Consider the following 22,686-nt stretch of genomic DNA (forward strand, 5'->3'; position numbering starts at 1 on the left):
TATGTATTCGTTTTAGTTTATATTTAATTATCAATTTTTAATCCTTTTATATGCGTGTCACGTTGGTACAATGATAACGTAACCAGCATAGATTCGATTTTGATTTTAGCTAATGGCACCTAAATGTTTTTTTTTGTTTTACTTTTGAAATCATGACTCTATAATAATCTATATAATTATAAAACTCAAATGACCTTGTAACGAGTGTTGTAACCCACTTTCCGGTTTACGACATCCAGTCGCGCATGCGCGTATAAACATTAACCCATAACAACGTAAACAAATAAACACAAATCGCTTCTTTTGCAGATTTTAATCTGCTCACTGAAATATTAGCATTATTATTTCGAAATTATTATTTAACATGAGGAGATAGGGGGTGTTTTGCAACTATTCTTTATTACAACTGTACTGTCACTATTTTCTTACAACTAAACAACTTTAATCCGGTGACAAACATAAGAACAATTGTAGTAAAGCCAAGACTACTACTACTACTACTACTACTACTACTACTACTACTACTACTACTACTACTCTCTATCCGTCCCTTTTCCTTCCTTCCTTCCTTCTTTTTTATTTTTGTTTAAATTTCTAGATAAAAATAGTTGTGTTAGAACAGTGAATTTATTGACACATTTACTAATCTGTTTCAATATTAGTTTTATTTTATTTTATTTATTTAGGTTTCATTTTTTTTGCTTCAGGTTTTATTAATTATTTTTTTTTTCTATTTTAAGTTTCTATAACTTGGTTAAAGGATTCCAATATGGGTTTTTCATTCTTATATTTCTCATCGGTAGATTTATGTGCGTTTTTGCTGGTAAATGACTTTCGTCGGCGTTCGATTCGTAGGAAAATCATGTTAAATTTTCGATTTTTGAGCGATTATTCGGAAAAATAGGTAACTTTACACGAATAGGGAGGATTTTTGTATTTTCATATTTGAGTGATCCGTTCGTGATTTTTCATTTTAATATACTTTCATAGAAATGTTTCTATTATGTCAAAAAAAAAATTATTTTGTGTAAACAAAATAGTTTTTTTTTACATAATAGAAACATTTCTATGAAAGTATATTAAAATGAAAAATCACGCTCATACACGAAGTGTCACGCTCATACATGAATTCCATAGCTAATATAACATACTGACCCAACGGGTCATGGGTAGTCTACTATATACGAAATCTGGACAATGATAACGTAACCAGCATAGATTCGATTTTGATTCTGGCTAATGGCTCCTAATTTTTTTTTTTTTTTTAACTTTTATAATCATGACTATAATAATATATACGAAATCTAGACAAATTAAAATATCAATTTGAAGCCTATTTTACGCCCGTGTGAAGCCCCCCCCGCTAGTAAATTAATAAAATTAAAGAAATGAATAACAAAGTAGATTTAATCAAAATACAAACTAGCAACAAAAACAATATGAATAGAAAATAAATTCATTTAATCCCGCATCTGCTAAAATAAGTTCACCTATTATTTCGACACACTTATGCATGAAATACGCCAGTCTCAAGTAATCTGGACCAAACCTTTAAGAGAAACTCGACTAAATAAAAATAATAACACGTGAGAAAGAAAATACCACCGACTCTGATTGATAAGTAGGTCTCAGACAACAGCATATTCTTTTCATTATTTTGATTCTCGAGTGCGTATCCATTGACATCTTACATGCCTTTAAATAGAGTGATGTGGTTCTCAGTTTATTAATATATACTCGAGAGTCCAAACAATAAGAATATTCTGTTGTCATAACCCTATTGATTAATTAGGACTTGAATAATAAAAAAAAAATATATATATATATGTAAATTTTAAGAGGAACAAGATTTATACAAACATTTAAACATGATGAGCGGAAATCTCTCTGGAGTTTTTATAGCTATCATCTCGTCAGGATAAAATCGATATCATACAATGAAGAATAATATCATTGGCGAACATAAAAAAAGCACTGGGGGATTTTTTTTTTTAAATTAAAAGTGCTAAAAGACTATTAAGATAACAAATTTAATTCGGTATACATATATAAGACGATTAGGATGGCACCGCTTGGAAGAAAAAAAAAATAAAAACAAGAGAGAGAGAGAGAGAGAGAGAGAGAGAGAGAGAGAGAGAGAGAGAGAGAGAGGTCAAAGTTCCTCAAAACGATTTAACACTTTTATTGATCCCTTCTGTCGGCACAAAGAAATTTTTGGATCGCGATAGAGACAGATTAAAAAATTTTAAAATGATTTTTGGAATCCGCTCTATGTACTACCTCAAACCACTCTATTTTACATTTATCGGCACAATATGTATTCTTAAGCAAATTCTGGGCGATAGCAGAGTCCAAAGTTGCAGGGGGTTAGAGATTCACAGATCTTACCCTTCCCTGTCTAATATTGGATGGAACATGCTGATTTATACGAGTCTGCAAAGACAAAGAAGTCCGCCCCACATAATCAGCATCACACTGGAAATTAAACTGATAAATAATGCTACTGTTGTAGATGTAAAACACTCCTTGAAAAAAGAAGGAACGGCAGGTTTCGTAGTATCAAACGCAAGGAAACAGAATAGAAGCAATTAATAATATTTCTAACAATCTGTTTTATCAATTTTACACCATTATCCCCTATCTATGGTAATTTAAAATAAACGAGGCATTTTAAAGATCCAAATATTTGAAATCCGTAAACTTCCTGTTAATACAATCATTAATAAAGTTTTGTGGATAACCGTTATTAATGAAATTTTCCTTGATCTTATCTAGTTCGGAGTCTAGACTACTAGGGGAACAAACCATGAGGGATCCATGTACCAACGTATAAATTAAACCGATCTTTAGTGATTTTGGCGGAAAATAAAACCAGTTCACATACAGGCCAGTAAAAGCCGGATTCCTGTAGATGGTAGTGAGAAAGCCACTGATTGAACGTTCACCAAAAACATCCAAGAAGGGAAGAAAGTTATCTTCCTCACCTTTCATAGTAAACTGTAGAGCCCTATAGAGAGGATTTAATTTATAAAAGAATTCCAACGCTTTGCTGTGAGATCCGCGAGCACACACACACACACACACACACACACACACACACACACACACATATATATATATATATATATATATATATATATATATATATATAGAGAGAGAGAGAGAGAGAGAGAGAGGGGGAGAGTGAGATATAAGAACATCTACATTCTCTGTTGATATATTTGACAAGCATCGAGCTCTCAAATAAAAAGGACTGGTATTCGCGAAGAGTAAAATATAATTGAAAAGCATATTTTACTAAACACACACACCTACACACACACACACACACACACCTACACACACACACACACACACACACACACACACACACACACACACACACACACACACACACACATATATATATATTAGTGTTGAAATGATTAATCGGAATCGAAAATTATGTTTCTGAATTTTTAAGATAACGATTGATAATTCGTATTATTTGTCTTATTCGGACTACTGTTCTCAGCTTAAGTCTTATTCGTACAACTTTTCGGGCGATGTAACCTCCGACCTTCTTCAGGTGTACCTTGTTGAACGTTTTTTTATCTCCTAATCTATCTTACCTATCAAAACTACAAAGTTTAGTTGTTTTACATACTATTGAGTCCGCACTTATCAGCGACAAACAGCCATTCGAGGATAAGAGTTAATGAGACTTTCAGATGGGTTATGGATTGTATTATGAGAAAATTGAAAGCTCTAGATTGAATATATACAATTTGATTATTCCAGAGGAGTTACTGATTTTGAACTTGAATGCAACAATGTCGCTGTCTTCAAGAAAGCTATTTCGTTGCAGTGAGTTCAAAAGCAGTTTCGTGGCAGTGAGTTCAAAAGATAGGAAGTTCTCGGACGGAAACTCTGTTCATAGAAGTTCCGTTTTATTTTAGGTTGCAGTCGTGGAAAAAAAGACAAGTTCTTACTGAGAATGTTTTATGGAGATGAACCAGAGATGTGACCAACTATCGTACAGCAAGCTGAATGATGAAATCTGTTCATAACTCCGTTAAAGGTATTAATGAAAGTATTGCAATAAGCTCAATAGCTCCACATACGCTACAAATACTCCTTTGGCTACAACAACTATCAATAATTTCTATTACTCCCTATCAATGCCTAAAACTAAACGGAAATTCCATGAACAAAGTTTATTTCTTAGAAACTGTCCGTTTATGGAACACAATACCGCGGGGCTGCTTCTTATTTGACACAAATATGATCGTTTTAAATTTAATATGTTCTTGTTGAGCCGTTCTCTTGAATAATCAAACCCTACCCAAGTTTCTTGGAAATATTCTGAATAAGATGTTTGGCAATTTGCACACTTTACTTTAGAGGAGAGATTCTATATAAATTCTCACAAAAGAACTTTCAATAGAAGGAACTCTCAAATATTTGAGGAAGTTAAATTTGATCAACAAAAAAAAGAGGGGGGAGTGCAACTGTTTTCTTTTAGAAATAACACAAAAAACCGACTTAATATCTTTTTGTTGATTTTGGAATTGATTGTATTTGATTGAACGCAATAATTGCCTTTATTTGGCATAACCATTGTTTAACACTTGACTCCCTTGTAAAATAAATGCTCCTACGATATTCCCCTCATAAAAGACACATGCAATTAGAGTTCTTCAGTCTTCATGTATAAATTTCTCGCTATTTTGTCTCTTCTTTCAGAGCTGAATCCAGGAGGCGCCCACAGGAGGAGATTCTTCTCGGTAAAATAAAACTGCAAAAAGAACTGATGGATAAAATACGATTCCAACCATGGCATATACAAAAGAAATTAAAGCTTCTCAAGTAAGATAATCCTAATTAAAATGTCGCCACCTCACACTAGTAACTTCCTCTTTGTGACGTAACTGCACAGACATGAAGTTCGTAATCGATTTCAAATAGAGTATTGCACTGTACTTTATTCTAACTTTTTTTTGGAAATTTCTAATTCTAATCTTGATTTTAAATACTTACATCTCAATATTATTACGTATCTAGCAGATGAGAAAATGTTACGTAACTGATGAGAAACCCCATGTAGTGCAACCCTTAAAGAATGTCGCCACCTCAAACTAGCGACTTCCTCTTTTTGGCGTAACTGCAGGGATATGTAGTTCTTACTCGATTTCTAATGGAGTTTTCCACGCTACTTAATTCTAACCTTTCGTGGAAATTTCCAATTATAATCATATTTTAAATACTCGCATCTTAATATGTAACTAGTGAGAAAATGATACGAGGTGTCTTCAATAAGTTTCCAGACATTTTTCGTATGGGCACTTTTATTGATAGCACACACAGAAAACTCGATTCTATTTTGAAGTAATCTCCTCCGGCTGCAATGCATTTATACCATTTAAACAACTGGAAGGCACCATAAAATACTCTTACGTAAACATGTCATTAACCTTCGTCACTTCTTCAATTGTCTCATAACGACAGCGTCTAATGTTTTCCTTGAACTTAGGGAATAACCAAAAGTAACGGAGTGCAAGATTTGGACTGTAAGGAGGGCAAGGATGCTCATTTTGGTCATGACTACGTCTTTCTTTCCTATCTTCTCTGATCATCTTTGAGACAAACTTTGCGCAGATCTTCCACCTCTTCAGTTCCTCGCGAATAATTGTGTGTACAATTCTCACGCTAACATCAAACTGTGCACCTATTGTCTCTCTAGACACAGGACGAGCCTTATCCATGAAATTCTTTATTTGATGAACCAACTCTAGTGTTCTGACTTCTTTACTTCTCCCACACCTCACATAATCCCTAAAAGACTCCATGCCTTCCTTGAATCTATTATGCCACTCAAACACTGATGTTTTATTCTAGCAAGATGGTCCAAAAGCAGTCTGAAGCATTCCATATGTTTCAGTGGCATTTTTTTTGCAAGTTTAAAACAGAGTTTTATTGCATATCGTTCTTCTTAAGTATCCTCATGTCTAGATTGCATTTTTGAAATTCAACAGCTGTGACAATCAGACTTTAGTAGGATGTATTCCAATTCGTGCTGTACCAGTTAATTTGAACCTGAAATCATAAAATTGGGTCAGTCATCTCATAAGATGTATAGCAAAACATACAGAAGTTTCAAGAGACTACGGCAATTTTACATGTCTGTACAAAATAGTCCGGAACTTTCGTACGTAATTGATGAAACATCTCGCGAAAGATAACCCTCAGATTATGTTGCTGATTTCCAACCAATGCTCACACGACTAAAACGTTATCCCGACTAATCTGCCTTACAATATTCAAAGAAATACAACAAATTATCTTTCATACTAAGTTGCATTCTTATATGAGAGGATAAAATTATATATGACGTCATTGTGGAACGGAAATAACGCAAATTTCCATTTTCGTATACATAAAATTTAATACAAAAATGGAAGTCAAAACGACGCTCATAAAGATATTGTATATTTCGAATTCTATGTTTTGTTGGAAAAAAATGAACCAAAACGTTGTTTCCGCTATTCACTAACAAGAGCCATTGTTAAGATATACCTGAAGCAGGTCGGAGGTTACATCAGGCAAAACGTTGTGAGCGGTTAGAACAATCTAAATCATTCAAATTAAATTGAATTACAGTTTTTTTATTCTTATTGGGTAAAAACGACATTATATATTTGCACCAATGTTATATTATCAACAACGTGGACTATGTACGGCATAATCACGTTGACACACCGGTTTCCGTCAGATTACCGAAGTTAAGCAACGCTGAGCCTGGTCATTACTAAAATGGGTGATCAATTTTGGAATTCCAGGCGCTGTATGTAGGAGGACGTCGACACCTCCCTGCAAAAGTTGCAAAAAACCTAATGTCGTCATCTCCCCTAGCGGGTATATACATGCGACTAGGGATCGCTTGTGAATTTCATACTTCCATGGAACTTCCACCTTCCGAGGAAGCCGGCTAAAGTCAAATGGGGTTAGTACCGTTTCAAACACACACACACACACACACACACACACACACACACACACACACACAAAGACGCGCACACACAGACACACACACAGACACATACACACACGCACACACACACACGCACACACACACATACACACACAGACACACACACAGATATACACACACAGACACACACACAGACACATACACACAGACAGACACATACACACAGACAGACACATACACAGACATACACAGACACATAGACACACACACAGACAGACACACACACGCACACACACATGGACCAACGCTATAAAATGAAATGGTTATTGCAAATGAAATATTGATTTTTTAAGGCAGAAACTATTTTATAATAATACAAAATTTCTTTTGTAGGAAAGCCAAGAACTTCCTAAAAGGGCATCAAAGCAAATTATCAAAACGCCAGGATTATCACCAGAAAAGCATAAAGGTAAAGCAAATTTACGACAAAGTTCATCGACTCCGTGCATGATTTCTTACTTATATTGCACTTTTACAAATTATATCCTTAGCTATTTAATGCAAACCATTCAGGCGAAAGGTGATTCGTTGCTGTGTTCACTCGGATTTGAATCGAGAATTTCTAGGTTTGCTTCCTCAACTACAATCGACGAACTTAATAAAGTGATGCATTAATTAAAAGTCGACCGGAAACAGATGGATCAACATCTAGGTGATAGGATGGATGAGGCAAAACTTCCACACGATTCAATTCTCTAACCTTTTAAGTCATTACTTACAAATTTCCAAGTGGCGATATTCGGAATATTCATGCTTCTCTTCATAACTGAATAAAGTGATGTCACTTTTACAGTTAATATTCCTGTCATATTGGGATGTGAACGGGGACAGGATAGTATCTAATATATAAAGGACAAAATGGGCGCGAGCGTTTGTGTATGTCCACGAAAGGCCTTTTGCATTGGGATTCTCGCGTCGGTTAGATCCCGCGAGAAGTTTTCGCATACTTCCCAGATTTGAATATCTTAGATTCGCAAACAAACACTGTCTCTATCTTTGTTTTTTGATCGAATTAAACAAGATTCACACTGTGGCGTCGACTCGGGTGCTTGTTTGGCTTCTTAGTATAAAGCAAAACTGTTCGAAAAAGCGGCAATGCATTTAAATCATCGTACATCTGATAGAGTATGCATAAATTTGACGAAAGCAGCTTCTGGTTGCGCGATAGCGACATCGGCTAATTTGTTACGTTTTTTTTTCACCTTCTTTCCCTCTTTTGCGTTATGGGTTCGAATCTGCTGCCTGCTACCACGTTTTTTAAGACCTCTCTCCACCTTGCTGCCCCCCCCCACCGGGCTGCTTTTATTCTCACCCTTACTATACCACCGCAACACACCCGGGCAAGGCCAGGTACCCCCGCTAATTTATAATAGAAGATAGATTATAATGTAAAGAGACGATGTGTGTATGAACAGTTCTTTAAACACAGAGGGGAGATGCATTATTGATGAGGGGGGATAGAGTTAACACATTGGAAGGAGTTTCATATAAAGTTCATTATACAAGACGAAGAACAAAAACACATTACCTTGCGGTTGAAGATAAAGCTTACATAACAATATAAAGACATTTATTTTTCAGCTGGCGATGAGAATGATGAGAATTCGATGCCTCGCAAAATTATTACATTGTCTCGTATTCCTCCACTTTCCTTCCAAAGGAGCTTAGGCTAATTCTCTTTCCAACTCAACTCGGACTGAACGCTGACATAAGTGTTTCTCCTCTCTCAACTGCCAACTGAACTCTTTCACTAGCTGACATGACAAATGGAGACAAAGGCTTACCTCACAATATGAAGACATTTGTTTCCAGCTGGTGATGAAAATGATGAGAATCCGATACCGTGTTAGATTGCTACATTTTGTTATCACGCCACTGGGTACGTTGTTCTCCCTCCACTTTCTGAGGGAGCTCAACCTAACTCTCTCTCTCCTCTCTCAATTGCCAACTTGCCAACTCCCAACGCTTTTCGAGCCCTAACCTAACTTTATATATTGAACTATATTTCTTTGTGACATCAGAACGTGGCCGACATGTGCATTGGATGCACATGTACATGAATATTCTCCCAACATGTGCCCTGGCGACGCAAAGAACATTCCTTAATTGCATTGTTCAATTATTTCTCTGACCTTATTTTTATAGTTATTTCTAACTACAATGGATAATTCCACTGTATTCCTGGAATCGTATCTACATGACAATATGTATTCATTTTAATTTTTGATAACTGAGTTCGATTCCAGAATTCTCCTTTAATAATAACTAATATTCGACCCTAATTACTTCGTTTCTAACTAAATACCGGGAGCTGTCCGATTCAATATACAACATTTCTGGTCATAGGTTGCTTTGCCTGAAAGGTCACCGATGTGAATCATTCAGTGAATTTGATGAAGCCTGTCAAGAATGATTTGATTCGAAACCGAATGATTGATACTTTTGGCAAATCTTCATGAATGATCAGTGCATAGGCATTTCCATCAACCTCGTTAAACAAAAACGAAACGAACCTTTCATCGTTTCCAACAAACGCAAAAGATATACACAAGCTGGTTTGGCTGCCCCATACCCAGCATTACAATATTCAAACAGAGAAAATTAAAAAAAAAAAATAAATCGGCCAAATGTTTTCCATCATTGCTAACACACGATGTAAGACGTTCACGAAAGTTTTCAATAACTCTTCGGGTGTAGTATCTGTTCTTCAGATGCTGTATTTCAATTTGTTGTTCTCTGTCAGTGGAGAAGAAATCCCTCATAACTGAGACAATTTTTATTTTTGTTCCTTTTCTCCACGTTAAAATAAAACGACCCTGGTGTCTAACTCTGTCCAGTGGGGAGGCGAAGTAAATAGGAACTCTTCGGGTGGAAAAGCAACAATTTCAGAACGAATATCTCATTTTAATTCGTCAAGAGATCAAGGGCAATGGCTGAATAATTTTGGCTGCAAGCAAAAAAGGATTTAGATCAGGCGATCATTCAGGCCAACTAATATCACACAAAGGAATCAAATGATTCGGGAACATCTATTAAGAATAAATGCATAAATACAGATATAAATTAATTTTGACCTAATTAAAATATAATGTCATTCTGCGTACATTTAAAAAATTTAAAAAATATTGTATTTATTTAATTGTTATTTAAATTTTTGATCTATAAATATGGCAAATCATTTTGAGACACACCGTATAAAAAATTCTAGAGGAAAAACAAAGCAATAGGAATAGTCTTGAATCTCAAAGTGGTAGCTTAAACTAAGTAAGCTATAGCATCCGAACTGCTTTTACAACTTCCAATATATCCCATTTTGATGCAATTTTAATCATGCTAGTAGAAAAATCTGACGTTGCTCGGGATAAAATGACAATCACTAATATGTAATCTCTCACTATACGCACAACACCAGCTTAGGTATTATTTTGTTTTCCCTGGCACCTTTCCATGTTTAACATACTAATATAATATAATACTGGCAGGTTGAAAAACTCTCAGAATTAGTGTTTTATACAGATGGCCTACATTTCCTTAAAATTAACTATATGTATTTGCAGTTTTAAGGTGATTCTGTCCACATGAGTTACTTCGAGGTGCAAGTAGATATTTCCTACATAGAGCGAAATGTCCCGATTCAGTGAAACTTTCATAGTATTTAACTGCACGTTTTATACATATGGTTTAAAGTTTATTATAATAATAATAATATTATATTATATATATATAATATATATTATAATATATATTATAATAATAATATTATAAATAATAATAATAATAATAATAATAATAATGATAATAATAATAATAATAATAATAATAATAATAATAATAATAATAATAATAATAATAATAATTTATAATTGAAGTTTTAAGGCTGCTATGCACTCACTGTACTGCTCGGAAGAATCTTAACTGTTTTAAAACCATCACCATTAGTGTCATATACATATATGTTTAAATACTCACCTGGCACAGCTTGGGTTATAATCACGCGAGTTGAGGATGCGCCCTCGAAACAGGCTGACAGTCATTGCCATTTTTGACTAAGGAATGACTTTACATCTGTCGGGTTGAGATGCGGTTCTGGATAGTAGTAGGAGGTCTATCCTCGTCGCTGACTCCCGTTTTTCGAATAAAGTAAGTTTAGTGCTTACCGCTAGAAGCACCCCTACTGGGGAATGCCAACAAGGCTTTCTAGGCCATTTGTAAAAGGCCAAGCTGCCCTTACGTTCTCCACCTTCCGACCTTGTGTTACATCCTTCTTGCGGTGAGAAGGAAGTAAATAGTTACATGTGAATCGAAGATATTAACAGCAGTTCCATAAGAATCACGAGCGCTATCGATTCAATTAGGAATCACCTTCAGGTGGAATTGTTGAAATCTCTTTAAAATTAGATATACATATTTGAAGTTTAAGAAGATTCTATCCACTGGTTTACTTAGAAGTAGGGACAGACGTAGATATTAGCCACAAAAAAACAAAAAACAAAAAACAAAAAAACAAAAAGAAACAACAAAACAAAAAAACATATTTAATTTGTTATAATACGAGTATTAAAATATAAATTCTTTAGTCCTTCGTGGAATTTTTACATTTATTTTATTTCAAAATCATACATATCCAACTGTTATTTCAAAACCATGCATATTCAAATGTTATTTCAAAACCATACATATTCAAATGTTATTTCCAAACCATACATATTCAAATGTTATTTCAAAACCATACCTATTCAAATGTTATTTCAAAACCATACATATTCAAATGTTATTTGAAAACCATAAATATTCTAATGTTATTTCAAAACATTATATATTAAAATGTTATTTCAAAACCATACATATTCAACTGTTATTTCAAAACCATACATATTCAAATGTTATTTCAAAACCATACATATACAAATGTTATTTCAAAACCATACATATTCAAATGTTATTACAAAACGATACACATTCAAATGTTATTTCAAAACCATACATATTCAAATGTTATTTCAAAACCATATATATTCAAATGTTATTTCAAAACCATACATATTAAAATGTTATTTCAAAACCATACATATTCAACTGTTATTTCAAAACCATACATATTCAAATATTATTTCAAAACCATACATATCAAAATGTTATTTCAAAACCATACATATTCAAATGTTATTTCAAAACCATATATATTCAAATATTTTTTCAAAATTCGGTCGAATTGATTTACTAAAAGCTTTTTTTATTTGCAGGTTTTTCGTCGATTGAACAGGGAACTGATTAATATCGTGTCATTATTCATCCCGTGGGAAATGCGAATAAAAAAAGTTGAGAGTAAGCCTTTTCAAATTGCACATCATAATTATAGAAGAGTACCCGTCAAAAATGACCCAAGAAAAATGTACATTATACAAACAACTATACCAAGCATTAAACACTATAGGCAAATTTTGTGTGTATATATATATATATTAGTTGACTTATTCACATGACTATTTTCATCTTTACTTTTATTCTCACAACGTTTCAGCCGATGTAATCTCCGGGTTTCTTCAGGTACATCTTTTCGAATTCGGTAATATTTATATTGAACCCGGGAATCAACACGCAACGGATGAAGGTGTTAAGTAATATCCAATACTAAGTGCTAGTCTTCTAAGGGTTGCAAGTTTAATCCTCACTACAAACGGTGCTAACTAAGAACAAAATAAGCAAACTCCTATGCAGTAATAGCTGAAAGAACGAGAACAACGTACCCAGTGAATTTAAATGAAGTTGTAAATTTCGTATAGAGTTCGACATAAAAATTCTCGAATTAAAAACAATGCAGCTGAAAAATGTCGAGGCATACATCGGACGTTGTAAGAATAATAACTAAAAACAAAGAAATTAATCTGAATAAATCTATTGATAATGGAGATTTTTCACAATGCCATCCTCCCACGCATTACCGCTTCCCTTTGGGGGGAAGAGAAACTGAATGAATACTATGACTGTCTTTTTAGAGTTGAATGTAATAATGAAAGAAGAAAGCGTCCGCGTGTGTGTGTGTGCATCGTGTGGTTATACAACTTACCTTCGGATGAGATCTGAGAGAGAGAGAGAGAGAGAGAGAGAGAGAGAGAGAGAGAGAGAGAGAGAGAGAAATTAAAGATGGCAGCCATGGATTTATAAGGTGTAGTCTCGTGGAATCTCATGCGATCTCATCGTCCACTGCATACATATGCAAATAGATGGGGTCAGTTTTCTAATAAAATTCCTCTTGGCAGAGTTGGTGAGCAGAACACGTGCTGGAAGTTGAGAAAGTTGACAGTGATGAATTCTAGCTGAACTGTTACTTATTTATCTTATTTTGTTTTGCTGTTTACCAGCCCATTTAACGGCAGTCTTTTGGTATTTTATCAAGTATTTTATCATATATCAAATATAATTTGAGACTAATACCATTTCAAGAGCGAGTACAAGGTGGAACGATAAAATTATCGCCCTAGAAACGACAACATGATTCCATTTCCGTTTGATGAAAATATGTTTTCTTTCTTTGTTGAAAACCATCTACTAGTTGGCCGGTTATCTACAAATCCTAAAAACGATAGGAGCCTTCTACCATGTCTGAAAGTGACACAATATTCAACGAGCGAGATCGGAGATGCAACGCTGTACAACTCATGCTCTCTACCGATTCAAGTTATGAAAACAGGACCATTGCCAGCACCATCAAAATGCAAAACCGAATAACAAGGACGTACCCAGGGTTATGAAAACAAAGTTTCCGGTCACAGTTATGGTCTATAGTGTTGTTTGACGTGAGAGCTACATCATGCCACCTCACATCTTCGATGTCGGCTTGAAAGTAAACACCAAAGTGTACCTGGATATCCCGAACAGTATGGTGATCTCCTGGTGCAATTAGGCGGTCGCTGGCAGACCCTGGCTGTGGCAGCAGGACTCGGCACAGGCCCATATGTCCAAAGAGACCCAGCTTGGCTCCAGAACGAGTGCTACGACTTTGTACTGTTCTCTAATCCCCCCCTCCCCCGACCTGAACCTGCTGGTCTACATTTGGTCATACGTCGAGAACATCGCCAGAAGTACATCCCACACACACACACACACACACACACACACACACACACACACACACACACACACACACACACACACACACACACACACATTCAGCTTTATCTTATAGATTTATATTAACATTAATTGATTAATAATGCATTCTGGAAATGTCATTACTAGGGCTATGAAAACAGCATTATCTTTTTTTGTTGATCGCCGTCATTTGCCGAGTATTCGCCGAGCTCATGCCGGCGCTTGTGGAAAAGGCATCATCCCAATTCTGCTATATCAAATAGATGTCAGCTGTACTACATAATCAAATTACCTGAATTGATTTTTTTTCAGTAAAAATTTTAAAATAAAACTCTCGTGTTGTTTGCTTTAGGGAAACAATTTTATCGTTCCACCCTGTAGTTTGGTATCTGTTTTGTTGTAATGATGCCATTCTCCCATGCATTACCTTCTCTGCTTCTTATTCTGATGTGGTGATGATCGTAATGACTAGGACTGGGACAACAGCATATTCTTTTCATTGTTTTGTGTATCCGTTGATATCTTATATGCTTTTATATAGGGTGATGTGGTTCTCGGTTGATTAACTGTGTCTAACTGTGTCCAATATATATTCGAGAGTCAAAACAATGAAAAGAATATGCTGTTTTCATAGCCCTAGTAATGACATTTCCAGAATGCATTATTAATCAATTAATGTTAATATAAATCTATAAGATAAAGCTGAATGTGTGTGTGTGTGTGTGTGTGTGTGTGTGTGTGTGTGGTCACGAATAGGCTTCTATATGGTTGACTATTTAAAAAAAAAAACTGATTACATATAATGACAGAAGATGTATCGAGACACAGGAATGGGTATGTTTGATCTGGCAGAACGGAGGTTCATTAAAATTGTGGGGTCTGCGTTCGCGCCTGGTCCACAAAGTATGGAAATAAAAAATTTAAAAAATAAAAAAAAAACGTTTACAAGTGTTTTTGATATAGATGTACATACTAATACTTTGATAAGTATGTTTTAACTTAAATAGGAATGGTATAATAAAATTGTGAGGTCTGCGTTCGCGCCTGCCCTCCATAGAAAGGAAATAGGCACACACTTTAATAAAGACTTTTCATATCTATCTGCGTAAGTATACTTTGATAATTATGTTTCAGTTTGAAGAAATATGGTATAATAAAATTATGGGGTGTTCGTTCACTCCTGACCTCCATAGAATGGAAATATGTCACAAAGTTTAACAAGGTTCTTTAATATAGATCAAAAGAATATTGTGATAAGTGTTTCAGTATGAACAGGTATGGTATAATAAATTATTGGGGTTTTCTATTTTATTTTTACTTTCATCATATTTTGCTTTGGTTTTGATACCCCCCAAATTCAATCCAAATTTACAACCCTTCCTTTTCATAACCTATCATACTTTCATAAATCAGAGTCCATTTTCTGTAGCCTGTTTTTGAACCCAGTCAACGACGGATACGTTTGCTAGTTTATTATATTAGTATTAAATTAGGAATGAGTACATGTTTATATATTTGTATGCACAGCATTTCCTTCTAAAATAATTAACCGATTATTACGGATGTTCAAACACGAGTACTTGACGTAAGGGTGAGCAATGTGTGTCATATTTAGTTTAATTTAAATTCATACAAACTAAGTCAAAGAGAGGATCGAAACCCCTTGTGAACGTTGAGATAACTTTTACTGTTGTGAAATTTTAGCAGTAGGTATTAGACATAAATTAATAAATATTCACCAAACTATTCAGCTAATGTTGAGTCTAAACATTTGGAATTTTACATAAAGAGTATTTAGACATTCGGCAAGCATTTTAATCAGTTTTTGTGCGAAAATTTGCCTACCAAAAGGTCAAAGTTGAAAGAGTTGACCTTTGCAGACTCTACCAAACTCCCCCGCCAATTTTGGGTCTAATCACTTGAAATTTTAAATGTAGGTTACTGGACATGAGTCAAACTTTTTAATATATATATATATATATATATATATATATATATATATATATAAATATATATATATATATGTGCCTAAATCAAAACGTAGATTCCATGAACAAAGCTTCTTTCTTAAAAGTGCACGCCTGTGGAACTCTCTTCCGGTTGCCTGTTCCCCACCTGACTACAACTTGGATGTCTTCAAGTCCAACATAAACAAATTCCTGATGAACCGCCCCCTTAAGTAAAACACTTTATCAAATCTCCAAAATTACTACGATACTATCCCATTGATTACTGTACACGCAATAACCATTATCCCCGAGTGGCTTCCAGGCCTTGATAAGTGGTGATATGATAAAGGTAGGGAACAATACCCTTTTTCACCAAGTCCTTATGACTGACTCTGGTTGGAATCTGTCATGGCTGGAGTACCACTTATACAAATAGGAAGGTTTACACCATTGTGGACCTTTTTTCTGCCGGGTGTATAAACAGATTTAGAGACTCTTTTTATTCTGGGTGTCGGACTGCAAGTGTTTATTTTTGTTTTTATTCATATTTATATTGTGTACGACTTGTGTACTTATGGTATTTTTATTGTGCACGGCTTGCGTACGGCTTGTGTACTTTATGTATTTTTTATTGTGTACGGTTTCTTAATTTTTAATTAAAAGCTGTCCTATATTAATAGAGGGGGTTTCCCTGTCCGCAACTTGGGTAGCCGTGTTTGATGGCTTGAGAAACCAACACGCCATATTTTTTAATGTTTCATCAGGATTTATTTCAAATGGGAAATATCCTAATGTTAGGATTTCTGACAAACCCCTGTGCGAAAAGACTGAAAACACCCAAGGGTTGTGTTCAGTACAAATTCAAGTTTTCCACCTTCTATGCATGTGTATGCATATGTGTATATGTGTTCTCTCTCTCTCTCTCTCTCTCTCTCTCTCTCTCTTTTAAATTTCTTCATTGGAAGACTGTAACCTTGAGTATGGGGCAGCCAAACCAGCTGCCAACATAGCCCTGCTTTTTATTGAAACCAACCGAGAGCTCTTTTTAGTATCCTCGTTATTCCCTTAAGTGCAATTTTCTGGATCTCGTTTGCAGTTGGTTCACCAGGAATATTAGTTAGGTAGGACTTCTGGTTCTTCTTCATAAGCTATGTGGCACCTATAATAACGGGTATGATTGATATCTCCTTAGGATTCCAGTTTCTTTTCATATCATACGTGAGACCTTGATATTTGGTCTGTTTTTCTCTTCCAGCTTGTATGTGTATGCGTATATATGTATATGTATGTGTGCATGTGTGTGTGCACATGTAATGACGCCTTTTATCAACCTGTCGTAATCTCTCTTATGAATTCTTATTGTTTTCCTGCAGGTCATTTTGGTTCCGTGGTGGCTTCCTATTTCCTGTTCCTGCGCTGGATCCTCGGCGTCAACAGCCTCCTCACTTTATTGACCCTGGCATTCATCATTGTACCGCAGGTTACAACAAACGCACTCATCTTCCAGATTAATCTATTATATTAATTTATCGATTTTCATCTTTTAATGAACGCAAAAAACTGATGTATTCGCAAGTATTTCGTAAAGCAGCAACAAGCTGTTGATGGTTTGTTTTTACTTTCCTTTGAAAGGAGAGGGGTAATGCTTGGGAGGGTGATCTCCTGAGATCGAACACGGATGTTGTGTAAGGTTAGACGAGATTAAATAAGCCAAAGTATTATAAAACAAAGAGAAGTCAGCGACATGATCTATGACATGATTTTCTCCGGCTAAAACTCACATATAAAGTTTCGCATGGGTTCGACTACCCTATATATTAAGTTTCATGTCTGTAGACCAAAAACTGACGCAGGAGTTTAATAGGCAAATTTTTTTAAACAAATAGAAATACACATATATTAATATATATAAGTGGTTTGTATTTATTATAATCTTCTACGCAAATATTACACAAGTATAAATCAAGTAGAATATTTGCATGAATATAATAACACTTAATAGTAAACTAAAGATGATCATCATATAAGAAAATCGAAAAAACTAATAAGGAATAAATAAAAAATAATGTTTAAAAGAATATACAAATTTGCTACATCTTTTACAGATAATGCAGATTAATCCCACGTCTCATATATAACAAAGTTGTATTTTATTTTTAAATAAATAGAAAAAAAAATTACTAACGCTTTCAAACAATAAAACAAACAAATTATATATATATATATATATATATATATATATATATATATATATATATGTATTGATTGTTGGAGAGCTATTGGCTACACATTAGCAAACGTGTTTCAATGACCTCCTAGCAGGGAAAATTACCTCATCAGGCCCAAAACCTGGTTTTTGGCCTGATGAGGTGATTTTCCCTGCTAGGAGGTCATTGAAACACGTTTGCTAATGTGTAGCCAATAGCTCTCCAACAATCAATATATTGCTCTGTTTCATGCATTGAGCACTCTTTGGAATGACATATTGTGTTGTTGTTATGAGTTACTGAAAAATTCTACCAACAGTATAATAATAATAATAATAATAATATATATATATATATATATATATATATATATATATATATATATATATATATATATATATATATAGTAAAAGAGAAAGAAAGAGAGATGGATTATGTCAAACTGTTATCTAATGTTAATTTTGGAGCAATAAAATCTTACGAATAGAGAATAGATAGATAGAAAGATAGAAAGATAGAGAGAGACTGAAACGAGAGTGATAGACATGTATATAGAGAGACTGAAACGAGAGTGATAGACATGTATTCGTATTCGGCACCCATCTTTCGTTGTTTATGCTGTGGTAGCTTTTTAAACGTTTTCTTTTTCGGCAACAACCATACCAAAATTGTCACGTGCAACGAAATGTTGCATCGCCTACTTATTTATTACACTTTATTTTGTTGTAGTTTTGTTTAGTTTGAAACATTTTTTTTTTCAATCATGTAATCGTGATGCAGAGAAGATTTTAACAATCGTTTAATTATTTCATTTTTATCTATATTATGAATCGTAATACCAAATCATATTTATTCATCAATAAACAACAGTACAATTTGGCCTTCGAGACAAGATTAAAGTGTAGTATCTGTTCCGGCAGATACTGCAAGCAAAGACCATATATGGGGGAAACCCCACATATAAGACCTTGGGCAATGTAGGGGAAACCCTTCATACCAATTGTCACTATCCAGCTCCCTTACTCCCCGGGGAGTTGGTCCCCATTTCCCCTTCACTCCTCACATTAAAAATCGGCCTTGTGCCTAATTTGCTCAGTGGGGGAGCAAATAAATACCTCAAAGTGTAGTATCTGTTCTTCAGATGCTACACTTTAATTTCTTGTTCTCTGTCAGTGGAAGAGAAATCCTTCACGACTGAGACAATTTTAATTTTTGTTTCTTTTCTCCACGTTAAAAAACGACCCTGGTGTCTAACTCTGTCCCGTGGGGAGGCATAGTAAATAGGAACAACAGTACAATATTTGTCGTTTGAATTGAAATGTACACAAAAGTAAATCTGTTGCGGTATATTATGGTTTGAAAATTTGCCATCTCGTCGAAATAATATAGTATGCTGATTTCCATATTTCAGATGACCTTAGGAAACGCAGCCAACGTACACATCCCACATGCTGAGACTTCCAAATCAAAAGATCTTGAAACTTTATTTAACGCAGAGGTAAGTATACTTATTTCACTTTATATAAAACTAGCATGCCGCCCGGTTGTGCCTGGTCGTAAAATATGCTTAAATATAATATTTTGATTAATACAGATTTCGTATTTATTAGCATACTAGCATTTAATCCTGTCGTTGCCCGGGCGTTTGGATGTGTATGTTGAGCAAAAAAAAAAAAAAAAAAGTGGTAGTAGGAATGCAGGCTCGAACCCGTACCGCGAAGGAGAAGAAAAACGGGCAAAAAACTTGACGTTTTTGCTGTTACGACCATCGCCAAATCGGAAGTGACTTGGGTATAAATTAAGGCTAGGCAATCGAAAGGAGAGGATGACTTTCAAAAATATCGGTGAAAAAAAGCGACCCCCCCTCCTGTAGAAAAGTGCCCAGTTGAAAGTGAAGATATTGTTTTTAGCCAACTTTTCAATATTTATCGCCTGAAAGGTCAAAATTCAAAACGATACTGATCTTGTGAAAATCCGTTGCCTCTGTCGAAAGTTTTAGACAGACATGCAAACATACATACATACATACATACATACATACATACATACATTTATATATTGGTAACTAAAAATTTTCGTGCCAAACCGATTAAAAAGCTTGTCTTATCTCTGAATACCCTTTATGTAAAATTTCAAATGTTTAGACCAGAAATTGTCTGAGTAATTTGGTAGAGACTGCAGAGGTCAATTTTTTTTACTTTGACCCCTATTATGACCCCTTAACATTTATTGTTTTGTGCTAAAATCGAGTTATTATGGTAGATCCATATCCAAGGAACCTATATCTAAAATTTCAAGTGTTTAGACCCAAAATTATCGGAGGAGTTTGGTAGAGTTCTCAAATGTCAAATCGTTGAACTTTGACCTCTTAATCGCCAAATTTCTGGCCGAAAACCAATCACCTCGATTTTCCCAAATCTCAGTACCCTGTATATCAAATTTTGAGTCTGTGGACTAAAATATGACAGAGTTATTGCGTAGGGAAATGTACACACACAGACAGACACACAGACACACACTTTTATAGATATATAGATCAGCATTTAAGCCCGGCGTTGCCCGGGTGTTTGGATGTGTCTGTTGAGCAAAAAAAAGTTGTAGTAGGAAGGCAGGCTCGAACCCGTACCGCGAAGGAGGAAAAGAACGAGGGAAAAACCCTGACGACTTTGCTGTTACGACCACCGCCTAACAGAAAAATTGATCAGGACGCTCGTTTGGAGTTTTAGTTTAGATTTATTCTAGAGAAATATATGAGAAAGAGAGCGAGCAAGAGAAAGAGAGAGAGAGAGAGAGAGCGAGAGCGATATATATATATATATATATATATATATATATAGAGAGAGAGAGAGAGAGAGAGCAAGGGATAACATAAATTACTTCGCCTATTTATTAGTATACTAGCATCTTAACAGAAACGAGTGAGCATAGCGAACAGGGATCTGCGAGGTAATTTCACGCTTGGCAGTTATCAAAGTTTTCTTTCAGTTAATTCTAGCATTATTAGCCAACTGCCTCGTGCAACGCCCGATAGATAGACATTGGCAATATCTCCCGTGCGGCTCCCATGGATAAACATGGCGTCATTACTTTACTTTCTCTCATATCTTTTTGCTGTCTTATCCATCAGATCCAATTCTTAGTGTTTTAACCGGCAGGTTACCTACCTATCATTCACTTTCCATGAAAAGTTATATTTTCAGATTTCGTGTCAGCATGACCGGCACTTCTAACGTGACTGAAAAATTCATACTAGTGCATTATACATTGCTATTCAACATAGGGCCATCCACAATGTAACACGAACTCCAAGTGATTAACTACTACTACTACTACTACTACTACTACTACTACTACTACTACTACTACTAATAATAATAATAAATAAATAAATGGTAAGCGGCTGGTGCGATAACGCAAATTCATTTGCAAAGTTTATCGACAAAATACTGAAAATCTGGGAGACTTATTTTCACTCAGATTCTAGAGAACACCACAAGGTGTTATCAAAGAGAAATCTTTGATAATGCCCTGTGTGACTATCTTAGTGAGTAAACAACAACAACAACAACAACAACAACAACAACAACAACAACAACAATAATAATAATAACAATAATAATAATAATAATAATAATAATAATACAGGCACCACACCAAATATTGAGGGCCAAGGACGATGGAAAGACCAAGGAGAGAAAGTACTAGCCAGACAACAGAGGGACCTTAGGGAGGCTTATTATCCCCCCCCTCAATTCCAGTGAAGACTAATGGTCGCCGCCAATGAAAAATCAATGATAAACGACTGTTGCGATAACGCAAATTATTTTGCAAAGGTTATTGAAAGAGGTGGAGAGTACTGGGAATCTGGGGAGACCAATCTTTGATGATGACGTGTGAAAACTCCTAGTGATGAAAAAATAATACGAAAGATGATGATGAGTGGACAGAGTAGGAGTAGTAGGAGGAGGCTGATTGAAATACTGAAGAAGGGGCACAGCACCCAGACTTCCATTGGAATGGCAGAGTTCTAGCATCTCGAGAAGGCTTTGTAGTACGAAACAGTAATCAAAGAAAGAACAGTCTATCCATAGAAATAATTCATGTTAATAATTTGTCAATATAGTGTAAAATTAAAGTTGCGAAACGAATGAGAGTTGGAAGAGTTCAAGAAACATTCCTGAGTAAAAGAGTTGTTTTCCGTGTATTGCTATGTCGTATTTCATGAGATCCGGTCTAACAAGCGTCGACTATGGAGAAAAACCGGAAAAGAAAGACAAGAAAAAGTCGTCTTTCAGGTTTATAAAAATTTCGTGACTGAATAATATTTTTGTGTTTTAATTGGTTGAAACAAACTGAATTGTTGATGCCAGGTTTTTTATCCAGTCAATACTTAATAACAGCATTCACC

At 35.0% G+C, this 22,686-nt stretch overlaps 1 protein-coding gene across 1 annotated transcript in view; it reads left to right on the plus strand.

Annotated features, from left to right (window-relative positions):
* The first annotated feature begins 19,668 nt into the window (after positions 1 to 19,668).
* LOC145286387 (transmembrane channel-like protein 2) overlaps positions 19,669 to 22,686 on the plus strand; it is a 67,339-nt gene continuing 64,321 nt past the window's right edge. Inside the window, exon 1 of the mRNA XM_080135315.1 lies at positions 19,669 to 19,776. Within this exon, the coding sequence (XP_079991441.1) occupies positions 19,669 to 19,776 (108 nt within the window). The remainder of the gene's footprint in view (positions 19,777 to 22,686) is intronic.

The sequence above is a fragment of the Euprymna scolopes genome, chromosome 10 (genome assembly GCF_053919585.1).
Source record: "Euprymna scolopes isolate OS-2025 chromosome 10, ASM5391958v1, whole genome shotgun sequence".
Taxonomy (NCBI): Eukaryota; Metazoa; Mollusca; class Cephalopoda; order Sepiida; family Sepiolidae; genus Euprymna; species Euprymna scolopes.